Genomic DNA, 13,641 nt, shown 5'->3' with positions numbered 1-13,641 from the left:
CATTTCTCCTCATAATGTCCTCTGTATCGCTTATATACAGCATTCTGAGCAGAATTCAAATGGGTCCGATACCTTTTGTGGTCTGTACTGACTCGCGCATATGATCCGCTCTGTGCTCTCGTGTCTCTGAACCGGAGCAGACTGTGCTCGCATTGCGGCGGTTCATGTGACACTAACTCAAAAACGTTCATTTGCGTCAAAGGAGAGCATATTTACACTGAATCCTTTCCTATTCTCTATATAGTGCACTATGTGCCATTCACCATGTAGAAACTAGTGAGCAAATGACCGCGTCTGTTAGGGATGGGCAGATCGATATGAAATATTGATATATATCGATACTGACGTTGAGTATTTAAAGTATAGATACTCAAATTAAAATATCGACACTAAGGTGTGTGTTTTTTTTATACCAGTTATTTTGTTTATTTAACAATAAATTTAATGCATACAATATGCATTGAATTGGACAAATAACCTATGTTAGCGAATAATTTGTAGAAGTATTTTCCTGCTCATCTGAACGAGTCAGAACCAACTAATCAGTCACAAAGAGTGTTCGCTCACTGCCGACACTACATTCAAACAGGGCTGCGTTTAGTATTGTAAGAAACTATTGATGCTTTTGGGAAAAGCAGCTTAGAACAATGCTTAACAGAAGACCGAAAAATATAATATTATTATTATTATTAGTTATTTCACAATAAACAAAATGAAATAGTAGCCTACATAATTTGTGCAATTATATTTATTTAAATTGAACATTAAAAGTTCATATTGATGTTCTGTCAGAATACAAATGTTTCATTTAATGGGTGCAACAGCCTGTCACTGGCAGTCCTTTATGAACCACAGTGACCATAGTTCAGCTAGGCATATAGTAGGCTTATTTGTAGATTTTCCATGGTTTACCAAGTAAACATTTTAACCATATGTAAACATAAACTGCAATTAAGACATATTGAATGTTAAAATGCCTTTCAAATATAATGTTAAGTGGGTATTATAACCCATTTTACTCTTAGTAATTCAATAATTGGATAAATGTTAAAATCTATAAGAGGTATCATATCGGTATCAATATCGGCGATATTGGCCTTGTAAGTATCGGTATCGTATCGAAAACAAAATAAGTGGTATCGCCCATCCCTAGCATCTGTAAGAGTATAGAAGGAGGCGGGATTTCAGATTCTAGAAAGCATTTGATTGGACTGAAGATTTGACGATGTGATGTCATGAAAATCCGTGATCCATTTTAGCGGAAGTGAGAATGCTTATATCTCCTAAATGCGAATTTTGTCGTTATTTTGGAACACACCAGGTTATTCATGACTTTAAGGCTAACATATTCATACTATAAGCTAAAAAACGTGATTTCAGGAGGACTTTAAATGATTACATGACATCAGGGTTGAATAATACTAGCATTAAAGCAACATATTCCTGTTATCATTATATTTTCAATAATATAGGGTGATTGGGACACTTGAGATGACTTGGAAAAAATGTCCAAACCAACCTGAATTCACCCTAATTTAAAAAGTGATTCATTTTTACATCACATTTTAGCTCAATATCCATCAAAATCAATATTTTCGAGGTCTAAAACCTTTTGCCGTGTGCTCTCGCTTATATAAACTTAATTTCAACAGAAACAAACGACACAAAGTTGTTGTACACTTAAACTGGGACATCTTGCATATCGTGAGGGCCTCTTTTTGTTTCTGAGCCGAGCCATGCTGTTCAACCTATCCGCAAACGAGGGGGAGGGTAAATGCTTTGGAGACCCTACGTTTGATAGACAGCCACAAAACCCAATCCCAAATCAAACATTCGTTCAAACTGACCAATAGCGTCGCGCTCTGGGCAAATCCAGCAGAGTAGGCGGGGCTTGAACAACAATGCCCGCCCACCATCCAATCGTTAGGTTGCGCGAGGGCTGCAGTTTCAGTTTGTTTTATTCACCATTTTGAGTAGCTGAAGGTAAAATTTAAACTAAATACCTTCGTAGAGCAGGAATATCTCCCGCATTGTTTAATTTTTACCACAGGGAAAGGGCGTTGGATTTGCGACGTCACCTTTAGACCCTTGTGTTTTAAAATAGCACGTTTCGTTTGCATTTTCCCTGCTTTTCTTTTGCTCTTTCACAATTTTAACCTCTACAGTATTCCTGCAAAATGGCAAGACCAGTGAGGTACGTGGGTTTCCATTCGTCCTGCTGATGGCTGCTGCATGCACACTGAGTTTCTAGGCTTCACGCATGTGCCAGGCATCCTTATGTTCTTGTTTAGAGCTCGATTTTGTAACATTTTGGCTCATTCGTGCATGCATTTTTCTCGTTGTTTCTTTCCCAGTGGCGGAGGACTGTGTCTTGTATATTTATGCGTATATTTCTAACGTGCATCAATCAGGATTGTGAAATCTGATAGTCCTTTTGCATCACCTACCTATATTTCTGATTATATTTGTTGTGTGAGAAGCTCTAAAAGGCTTCATGTTTCCTTGTAAGCCAGTGAGAATATGGCTTCCCATTCATCCTCGCCAAAGCTTCAGGAGGGGTAATAAAATCCCACTGGAGGTGCTCATTCAAGTGATTTTGCAACCTGTAACGCGCACACGTTTGCGCAAATTTCACAACGATGCTGAAACAATAGATTGTGGAAGGCCGTTCGTGTTTTAGGGAGGGAAGCGCGTTTTGAGGTATTTTTTTGATAGCGGTAAATTAACACGACGCGGGTGACGTCAGAGGGGGGCGGGGTGGCTGAGAGCGACCACACCTCCCGTTTGGAGTTATGTGGAAAGCGTGCACAAAATTTGATCTTCATTCTCCACATTTTGAGTTCAAATTACATTAATAGGTTAGTATATATGACTATGCGTTATTTGTGTCTACAAAGATGGCCGATATAAAGAGTAAAAACGTCGCGCGCCTTTCTCACGTATCGACTCTACGGAAGAAAAAAAACGTAGCGCGCTGCCCTTACGAACATTCACCATGGTAACCATATGCAAATATAGCGAATGCAGATTTTATTACAATAAAATGTGTATAAATTGATATTAGCCACCACAATAAATTAATAAAATAACAGATTCTGAAAAGCTTATTACTATAGTAACTATTAACTATTGTTACCATGGTAAATATGAGGCGTTACGCCAAAAGACTTGCGATTAAATTGAATATATATATATATATATATATATATATATATATATATATATATATATATATATATATATATATATATATATATATAAAATAAATTATTATTATTATTATTATTATTATTATTATAAATATTTTTTTTATTTTTTATTATTTTGTCAGATGATGCTAATGAAGGGTTTATCGACTTCCTGCTGGTCTCAAGTCAAATCAAATGTTGAATGAATTAATGTATGGGACGAACATTTAGACAAATTATTTTTTATTATATTATTATACACTTCATTATGTATATTATCATGTCGTTTCTGGAATGATGATTAAGCATTGTAATTTATAATCCAAAAAGCCTAATTACTTTAAAGTAACTTGTGGCTTTTCAAGCATCTCAACACCATGTTGGGCCTGAGTGGTTAAATGGGACAAGACTGCAGTATTAATGAAACCCTCATTGAAATGCTAATTGTGGAACTGTTTAACGATCATTAATTCGAGTAAACATAATGAAGCGAGGCATGTTAAATGAACTTTAGTTTCCTGAAGAAATGCTGACCACCTTCCGATGGTCTGTAATCCCTTAAAAAATGAATGAATGTCATATGCACCGCTGCTTCACAAACTCTTGTTACAGTATTTTGTCTTTCTTACAGGAACAGAAAGGTGGTGAATTACTCCCAGTTTAATGAATCCGACGATGCAGGTAATAAACCATCTCTAAAACGCATAATTTTAGCTTTCGGAAAAGTATTGATGTGCGAAAAAGATATTCTTTGCAAGATTACTCGATATTTGAATGCAGGTATTCCTCAGGTCGATTGGTGTCCTATCAGAGATTGTTTTAGAAAATCAGTTTGTGCAGTCATGTACTTAATGTTTCAATCCATCTCATTTCTGTCTCCAGATGAGGATTATGGGAGAGGCAAGGAAACGACTAAGAAGATACGTGCTCCACCCCGTGAAATCAAGCACAAGAAGTCTAAGAATTCACAGGAAGAGAGGCAAGAATTTGTCTTTTTCCAGCTTTGTTGTATTTTAGGAAAATATATTATTAGAATAATGCATTTAAAATTATTTCATATGAATTAAATGGTGAATTTCATGACAGAATTCGTGTGTTGGGATCCCCAGGGATCATGAACCTTTTAGAGATCCATTTTCTCCTTATGACCCACATATGCGGCGGTTAATTATAACTAGGAAATAAATGCCACATACAAGGACATTCTCCTTCAAAGTTCAAACTACTAAAAAACCTTTTCTGTTGTCTTACAGCGAGGATTCAGATGACAAACTGTCCAAATCCAAAAATGACTCCGCAGGTAAACCGTGTTGTTTCTTTTACTGATTTGATTAAAAATAAACTTCAATAAAAGATGATTAACTTCTAATCTTGTGTTTTTCAGATGACTTCGGTAGTGATGAAGACAATGACTTTGGAGAAGAAGGGGAAGAGGAAGATGGAGGAAGTGACTATGATGATAAAAAGGCCAAAAAGGGAAAGAAAGGAAAGGTGGAGAAGCCAGGCAAAAAGTCACTGAAGAGAAAACGAGGTGGAGGTGAGATGCGAATCAATGAAAAATGCCACTTTTCCTTGAATTCTCATGCATAAAACATGAAGCAGCAGATGTTAAACTATCAGCATGAAGTCTAGTCTTATACTGGCCATTTAGACAGAGAAAGACCAATGTTCAAGTTCTGAAATCGGGCTGCAAATAAAGCATAAATGTGGATCTGCATGTTGTTGACACTTGTGATTCCTCTGCAGATGACAGTGATGATGATAAAGAGGTGAGCAGGAAACCAAGGCAGGTGAGGCAGGCTGCGTCAAAGGCCGTGTCCAAACAGAGAGAAATCCTTCTGGGAGACGGCGGCAGTGAGGATGAGGAGAAGGAAGAGGAAGAACAGGCATACCTGGACCGTAAGTGTGCTGCTTTTTAACTGCAGTGCTCAATATGTTTGTCACTTTGACTCAGCATCATTATTTTTAAAGGGATAGTTTAAAAAAATGAAAATTATCCCATGATTTACTTACCCTCAAGCCATCCTAGGTGACTATCTTCTTTCAGACGAACACAATCTTGAGTTATATTAAAAAATATCCTGGTTCTTCCAAGCTTTGTAATGGTATTGATGGGAGTGTGAGATTTTAAAGGGTTAGTTCACCCAAAAATGAAAATTCTGTCATTTATTACTTACCCTCATGCCGTTTCACACCCGTAAGACCTTCGTTAATCTTCAGAACACAAATTAAGATATTTTAGTTGAAATCCGATGGCTCCGTGAGGCCTCCATAGGGAGCAATGACACTTCCTCTCTCAAGATCCATAAAGGTACTAAAAACATATTTAAATCAGTTCATGTGAGTACAGTGGTTCAATATTAATGTTATAAAGCGACGAGAATATTTTGAGCGCCCCAAAAAAAAAAAAGACTTATTTAGTGATGGCCGATTTCAAAACACTGCTTTATGAAGCATCGGCGCATAAATGAATCAGTGTATCGAATCATGATTCAGATCGCGTGTCAAACTGCCAACGGCTGAAATCACGTGACTTTGACGCTCCGAACAGCAGATTCGATACACTGATTCATTTATGATCCGATGCTTCCTGAAGCAGTGTTTTGAAATCGGCCATCACTATTACACAACTAACAACTAGTAGTTATTTTGTTTTTTTTGGCGCACCAAAAATATTCTCGTCGCTTTATAATATTTATATTGAACCACTGTACTCACATGAACCGATTTAAATATGTTTTTAGTACCTTTATGAATCTTGAGAGAGGAAATGTCATTGCTCCCTAAGGAGGCCTCACGGAGCCATCGGATTTCAACTAAAATATCTTAATTTGTGTTCTGAAGATTAACGAAGGTCTTACGGGTGTGGAACGGCATGAGGGCAAGTAATAAATGACAGAATTTTCATTTTTGGGTGAACTAACCCTTTAAGACACAAAAAAGTGCATCCATCCACCATTAAAGGATTAGTTCACTTTCAAATAAAATTTTCCTGATAATTTACTCACCCCCATGTCCATCCAAGATGTCCTTTCTTTCTTCAGTCTTTCTTTCTTCAGTCGAAAAGAAATTAAGATTTTTAATGAAAACATTCCAGGATTATTCTCCTTATAGTGGACTTCAATGGCCTCCAAATGGTTGAAGTTTGGAGTTACAGTTTCAGTGCAGCTTCAAAGGGCTTTAAATGATATCAGACGAGGAATAAGGGTCTTATCTAGAGAAACAATCGGTCATTTTCAAAAAAAATGTAAATGCTTTATATAAACAAATGATCGCCTTCCAAGTGCTTCCGCCAAAACCTTTCGTATTTTTCGAAAAGTTTACGCAGTATGTCCTACGCCTTCCCTATTCTACTTACTGAACGAACGCAGCGCCAGTTCCATTTTTTTTTTCCGTAAGTTGAATAGGGAAGGCGTAGGACAAACAGAGTAAGCTTTTTGAAGAATACGAAAGAGCGGTTTTGGCGGAACCACTTGGAAGGTGATAATTTTGTTTATATAAAGCATATACATTTAAATTTTTTCGAAAATGACCGATCGTTTCGCTAGATAAGACCCTTATTCCTCGTCTGGTATCATTTAAAGCCCTTTGAAGCTGCACTGAAACTGTAATTTTGACCTTCAACCATTTGGAGGCCACTGAAGTCCACTATAAGGAGAAAAATCCTGGAATGTTTTCAACAAAAACCTTAATTTCTTTTCGACTGACGAAAGAAAGACAAGAACATCTTGGATGACATGGGGGGAGTAAATTATCAGGAAAATTTTATTTGAAAGTGGATTAATCCTTTAAAGTAATCCATACGGCTCCAGGGGTTTAATAAAGGCCTTCTAAAGTGAAGCCATGGGTTTTTGTCAGAAGAATATCCATACTTAAAACTTTATAAACTAATAACTAGCTTCCAGCAATGGCCATACGCAAGTCTAGTTCCGGCGGAAGAGTGATCTCTGACCCGACGTATTGACGAACTCCGAAACGCAGAGGATAGAGCAAAACAAAACGCCTGTCATGAATTAGAAGTCGAAAATGAGAATTTTTAAAGAGAAATGTTGGAGGATTTCAATATAAGAGAAGAGGAGCTTGAGTTTTTTGCCCAGCCATATTTGTTTGAACCGTGAGAAGCGTCTACTCTGACCTAAGCTACCTATGCTACGCCTACATCATACGTCGGGTCAAAGGTCATTCTTCTGCCAGAACTCGACTTGCGTACGGCTGTTGCCGGTAGCCAGTTATTATGGTTTATAAAGTTTTTTTTATTTTTTTTATCGCTTTGCTTCAGAAGGCCTTTATTAAACCCCTGGAGCCACATGGATAACATTTATGATGGATGGATGCACTTTTTTTGGGCTTCAAAATCTTGAGCCCCATTCACTACCATTATAAAGCTTGTAAGAGTGAGAATATTATTTAATATAATTCGGATTGTGTTAGTCTGAAAGAAGATGGTCATATACACCTAGGATGGCTTGAGGGTGAGCAAATGATGGGATCATTTTCATTTTTGGGTGAACAATTCTATTAATATTGCTCATAATTGGACTTACGATTTTGGCCTGGCAAATGATAAAGCCATGCTGTTTAAAAAAAACACTGTAAAGATGGCACAGAAGTGTTTCTGAAGTGGCAATTAGGTGTCTTTACACAGACTGTTTAATGCTTCTCAGAGGTGGCATAAATGCATTTACAAAGCAATTTTAATAGTGCACTTTTATACTAGGAGTTGAGGTGAGTCAGAGCAGGCATAAATTAGTCTGGCTATTATGTTACCATTATGTCTTTACAAAGAATTTTAAGCAGGCACAGAGTAGCCTTAAAGGGTGAAATGAAATTTGCCATTAATTACTCACACTCATGTCGTCCCAAACCCTTAAGACCTTTGTTCATCTTCGGAACACAAATGAGGATATTTTTGATGAAATCTGAGGGTTTCTGAAGCACACATAGGCAGCAACGTAATTTTTGGGTGAACTAACCCTTTAAATCAGCTGTGTAAAGATGCCTTTGAAATTAAATGAACAAAAAGTTTCATAGAAGCTTTATCTTGACATGAGCCAGTAATTAGTCACCCATATCACCCTGGCAATTTTTTAGTAACATGCTCAAACTACTCAGAATCCCTTTGCAACACCATAGCAGTGGTTCACGATACACTAGCATTTTGCACAGCCAAGCGGCACTCACATTTCATAAAAATGTACTTTCCAATTTTTCTGTTGCAGAAGAGTCTGGCAGTGATGAAGACTTCATGGTTGATGATGATGATGACAGTGACTATGGGCACTCCAAAAAGAAAGGCAAAAAAGTGGTGCCGAAAGGAGGAAGGAGAGTTGAGAAGAAGGACAAGAAATCCCCTAAACCCCGGCTAAAGGCCACAGGTAACCCCTGCCGCTTCCAAGATATTTGTCATACTGGTTTAAAATGATGTAAATTATTGAAGAGTTAAAAGACAATTATCATCTTTAGGTCAACTATTCCTTCAATTTACTTTTTTAAATCATGCGTCACATAGTGTTGTCACGATACCAAAATTTTGACTTCGATACGATATCTAACTTAAATATCACGATACCAATACTTAAACGATACTATGGCAAAAACCTAAAACAGCAGAAAAAGTAAATAAATAACATGATATGACAGAATTTCTTTCTTCACCAGTGTGCAGGCTGATAATTCTGGATTTGAGCTTCATTGCTGTGACATTAGTTAGATTTAATATAAATTTTAATGTTTATTATTTTCATGCTCAAAATTGTAAATTAGTCCTATTTGCTGTTATGCTTTTTTGCAGTTTTTTTTATACATTTAGGTGTTTTTGACAGTAAGATTATTGTAAAAATTAGGTTACTGTAAATACTTAGAGCAATGTTATTAAAGCATAAATTGGTTTAAAATAACTGTATATACCCTTCACATATTTATGTATTTTTAAATTCATTTTATTTTTGCAACCAGATATCACTTATTAAACTTAGACTCAATAATACACCTCAGGTCTGCTTGCACGAGTAAAATAAATAAAAAAACACTAATGTTTGAGAGCATAAACATAATGCTGGTATCACATTCACTAACCTGTCGCTCTTTAAATTCTTTGTACAAATCGGGATGTTTGTCGGCAAGATGCTTTTGACTGCCTTCCCTTGCATTATTTTGTAACATCTTTTGCAGACGGGCTTTGTGGTGTCCGTGGGCTTGCCCTGGCTGTTGGCAATGTAAGCAAAATAATACCATATTTCGCTTCGTGCATCTGCTTTCACAACAATTTGTGGACGGTCTGCAAGAGCACCTGTATTTGCAACCATACCTCTCGTTTCGTCACCATAAAAGCCGTTGTGCAGTTGAGAGGAATAATGTGCCTTAGAAGCAGCGAGCTGCACGCACACTGCCCCCTGCTGTCGCACTTTAGGAAATACAGCTGGCACTCAAAGTACCGGTACTAATAAAATGAAGAACCGGACCGTTTTTAAAAGCAGGGTATCGCGATACCTTTCTAGTACCGGTATATCGTGCAACACTAGCGTCACATAAAAATGTTGCCCAAGACTCTTGAATTTAAAAGGCCAAATGCTGACAAAGGCCTAGTTTCAGTTTTTGAAAGAAGTCATCAATGCTGCATTAATTTGATCAAAAGTACAGTAAAAACTGTAATATTTTCAGGATTATTTGATGAATATAATTTTTAACATTATACATGTCTTTACTGTCACTTTTGATCAATTTAGTATGTTCTTGCTGGAACAAAAAACTCTTACTGACGCCAAAATTTTAAAGTTAATGTAAACATGTCTGTTTGTCCCTCAGTGAACCCCAGCCCCGTGAAGGGGAAAGGGAAAGGTCGCCCAAGTGCAGCTAAAGCACTGGAGAAATCCTCGCCCAAGGATGACGAGGAACCCGAGAGCCCCCTTGAAGATGAGGAGGAAGATGAGGTGGAGAAGAAAGAGTCTCCTCCCACCAAAAAGACAAAGGATGATGCCCCTGAAGACGAGGAAGACGACGAGGAAGAGGACGGCTCAGAAGAGGAGGCTCCATCCGGGGAAGACTAGCCATGTTATTAACGGCGTCCCTTTCTTCTTCTCTTTCCCTTTACACTTTTTCCTCTTCTGCATTTTTTGGGGGGGTGGGGGGAGGGGTTTGTTTGCTTTTCAGATTTTTTTTCACTGTCTGTTGTGGCCTGGCTCAACGGTTTGAACTCTCTTTATTTCCCTTTTTTTTTGCCTATGAATTCCATATCGCAAAGGACATTTTCCCAGAACTTGTTAGCGTATATATCTATATATATTATTGAGTAAAATGTGTCTGAGTCTGTTTATTTATGGGTATATAATCTTGAGGGAAGCCCATCGTTCCAACCAGTAGCATCGCTGCTCGCCCAGGGTAATCACATGACCGTATTCTCCCAGAAAAAAAAAAATGCTTTAGCGCTCGTTCATTTTGGTAACATGTATAAAGCTTATCGTCTACTCTGCATTATTGCGACCGATGTTCCTCATTCATGAAACAAAATTCAGTGTAAAATGTTCGTAAAACTATTCTTGCGTAAATGATCGCAACAAAGAGCCTCTTTCACGCCGCGCAAACAAAACGAGTATTAGTATAAATCTGTAATGGTATATTGGAGTGTAAATGCAATTCCCTACAAATTGTCGCAGTCGATTCAACGCAATTTGCGCAAGATTGGTTTTACGACGTTTAACAAATGTCGCATTCAATTTGTTCTTAAACGTATTTGCGAAAGTACATCATTTAACGTATGAATAGTTTTGCGAAGTTCTGAAACTGTGTTTCATTGAGGTCCAATGCGTTTGTTGTGTAGTGATTCCTCTCTAGAAAGCCATTCGTTAGGAAGTTTCGCAATCCGTAATAGTTAACGCCGTTTGTTTTGATACTAGCGGTCAGGGCTCTGCTTATCTGAGGATTCGTTTTGTATTTATTCAACATGCATTCGCCGCTCATTACGCAAGAATCATCAGCGAAAGATGGAGAAACTGACATCTAACGCTCATGTTTTGAAAATTACATTTGTCGTGGTACACACTTTATCCAGGGTTTGCTATTCAATTTTCAGTTTTACCTTTTAAATAAACAGTCTCGATTTGTGTAGTTTGAACCATAATGCAGTTACTGTTTCAATAGAATATTCTGGATTAAAATGTCAAGTTCTGTTTATAAAATCTGCGAGGTTACCACAGAAAAGAATTTCAATTTGTACCTCAGTTTGTTGTGTACTTACAATGGCAAGCGTTTGCCTCATTGTAAGTTCATTTCTGGGTGTTTTTTTTTGGTTTGTTTTTTTTTGAAAACTGAGGTATGAGTTGCCATCCATCAAGCTAAACTCATTTTGAACCTGAAATAATTCAAGAATCAAGTTAATTTCGCTCTGATCTCTGTAATGTGCATTTGTTTGTTTTATTTTTTTCCTCATCCACGAGATCATCTCATATAAAGGCTGCAGTATGAATGCTTTCATCTCTTTTCTCAAAAAAAAGCTAACAGTGAGTGTGCTGAGATCGGGCCTTAAAACGGTTAATTGCGTGGGAAATGTGAATCTGATGTCTTTCTGCCTTACCAAGCCTGTTTTTCGAAATCTTGTACCGCAAAGCTAAATGTTCAGAAACGGAGGGTATCCTTGACTCATGCCCATTTTGCCCAGAGATTGTATTGCCGAATGTTGGGGGGGTCTCTTCAACCAAGCAAATAATAAGGTCAAAAATATTGTTATTCTTCAGCCCTGGATCAGATGTGTTTGTGATGTCATGACACAGAGAGGCATATTTGCACTGTGAGGATGGAGAAGAATTGTACTATTCATACCTTATGTGTGTTTGCTCATTAAATATATATTTCTGTTGCTGCTTGTTTTTAATTCCAGACACATATGATGTATATCCCATGTTGCATTTCAAGGGGCTTTTCTGTCTACAGTGCATACATGGCATTCTGACATGGTTCGATCCTTTCTGCCAGGCATCTCTGAATATTTTCCACTCGTGCTGTCTATAAATTGGTTTTTAACCTAGCTGTCCAAAAATGTATGAATGTTTTGTTTTTTGTGCTTGATTTAATTTTAAACTGGTTTCTTTTTTTTGTTTCATTTTTCCTCCTCAGATTTTTTTTTGTATTGTTTGTTTTTTTAAAAAAAGAAATAAAATGTATCTTCATTTTAATGAGAAACTTTCGTACGGTGTCTTATTGTGCAAAACACCTTCCTTAGAGCGTCACATTTTTAACTATTTAAAGTATGATACTGTCATACTTTAGTGTGAATGAATGTCATTTGCTTCCTCGGTGAGTTCTGGTTAGTCCGTGTCACGAGGAAATTTTGCAATTATATTTTTTCATATCGCTTCTAAAGAAATGCCGTTTAATCAGTTCTGACACCACACCATCTAAAATGCTGTTAGAACTGATTAAACTGCATTCCTTTTGGAGTGAGATGAAAAACATCTGCCACGTGGAGGGATATTCACTGGCATGTGACAATAGCTAAAGCGTGACTTTAAATAAAGTCTCAAACTTTCATAAGGACGTACATTTTGAGGTAATCATTCCTCATAGTCACACAGCCTGTTTTATTAAGTTAGGTGCAATAAATACTGTTAAAGTGTGACATTTTAACCTATGCTGGGCTAGCGTGCAGACCCGACAAACCGTTCAGTGTTTATCCCTCCGCGTGCCACAAGGTTGCCAACCGTTGGCGTAGGCTAATGCATATTTGTTTGATAAGGGGATTCCATATTTGAAACACCTCCCATTCTTCTGTGCTCAGCTTGTGTAGTTCTTTATAATATGAAATATTTGATCAAATTAAGATTTGGAGTTTGAATGTGTGTTTTTTTTTTGTTCAGCCAGTGTTGGACTGTACTAGCTGTCTAGCCATAGTTGTCTGAACTAAAGCTTATCTCCAAACCTTTCAAATTACAACTACAGAGGTCACAAAAACTATTTCAGAATATTTTCTGCTTATTGCTTTTTCCATTATCACATTTTGAACTTTAAACATCCTCATCCATCTTAATTTAAATTAAACTAAATTGTTATGGAGGTGTTTTAGGCCTATATATCCAATGAAAATACTATAATCAGAACCATGTCTGCACACAATACCGGATGAAAGTAATAATATGGTCTGAAGTGCTTAGTTTTCAGTTACTTATTAAATCAAATTAATAGTGGGATAGTGTTTAAACTGGTTTGTCATTATATCTTTGGTTTCCACATTGTAATGTCGTCAGCAGCAATACTAAAATTCCAACACATGGTGCCAGTGTTTTCAAATTTCGAGTTGCCTTCAATGAATGTTTAGCCTATCTGACAGTACAAATCTTAGACTGTTCAAAGAACATATTTGAATTACCAAATCATCATGTGGCAAAAGTTATCATATAAAATATCATTTTTAATACAACAAAAATGTCAAACAAATTATCCATTATTGTCATCAGAAAAAAAA

The 13,641-nt window shown here is 36.9% G+C and overlaps 1 protein-coding gene across 1 annotated transcript; it reads left to right on the top strand.

Moving 5' to 3' along the window:
* The first annotated feature begins 1,911 nt into the window (after positions 1–1,911).
* On the top strand, positions 1,912–12,221 carry nucks1a (nuclear casein kinase and cyclin-dependent kinase substrate 1a). The gene is made up of 8 exons (XM_048172088.1): positions 1,912–2,194; positions 3,820–3,869; positions 4,071–4,167; positions 4,442–4,488; positions 4,573–4,725; positions 4,935–5,087; positions 8,408–8,563; positions 9,993–12,221. The coding sequence occupies exons 1-8, from the start codon at positions 2,178–2,180 to the stop codon at positions 10,232–10,234; spliced, it is 915 nt and encodes a 304-aa protein (XP_048028045.1). The 5' UTR covers positions 1,912–2,177; the 3' UTR covers positions 10,235–12,221.
* Positions 12,222–13,641: the final 1,420 nt, after the last annotated feature.

This window comes from Megalobrama amblycephala, linkage group LG21 (assembly GCF_018812025.1).
Source record: "Megalobrama amblycephala isolate DHTTF-2021 linkage group LG21, ASM1881202v1, whole genome shotgun sequence".
Classification (NCBI taxonomy): domain Eukaryota; kingdom Metazoa; phylum Chordata; class Actinopteri; order Cypriniformes; family Xenocyprididae; genus Megalobrama; species Megalobrama amblycephala.
The sequence above is the reverse complement of the archived record's forward strand: the minus strand, read 5'-3'. Positions and strand labels throughout refer to the sequence as shown.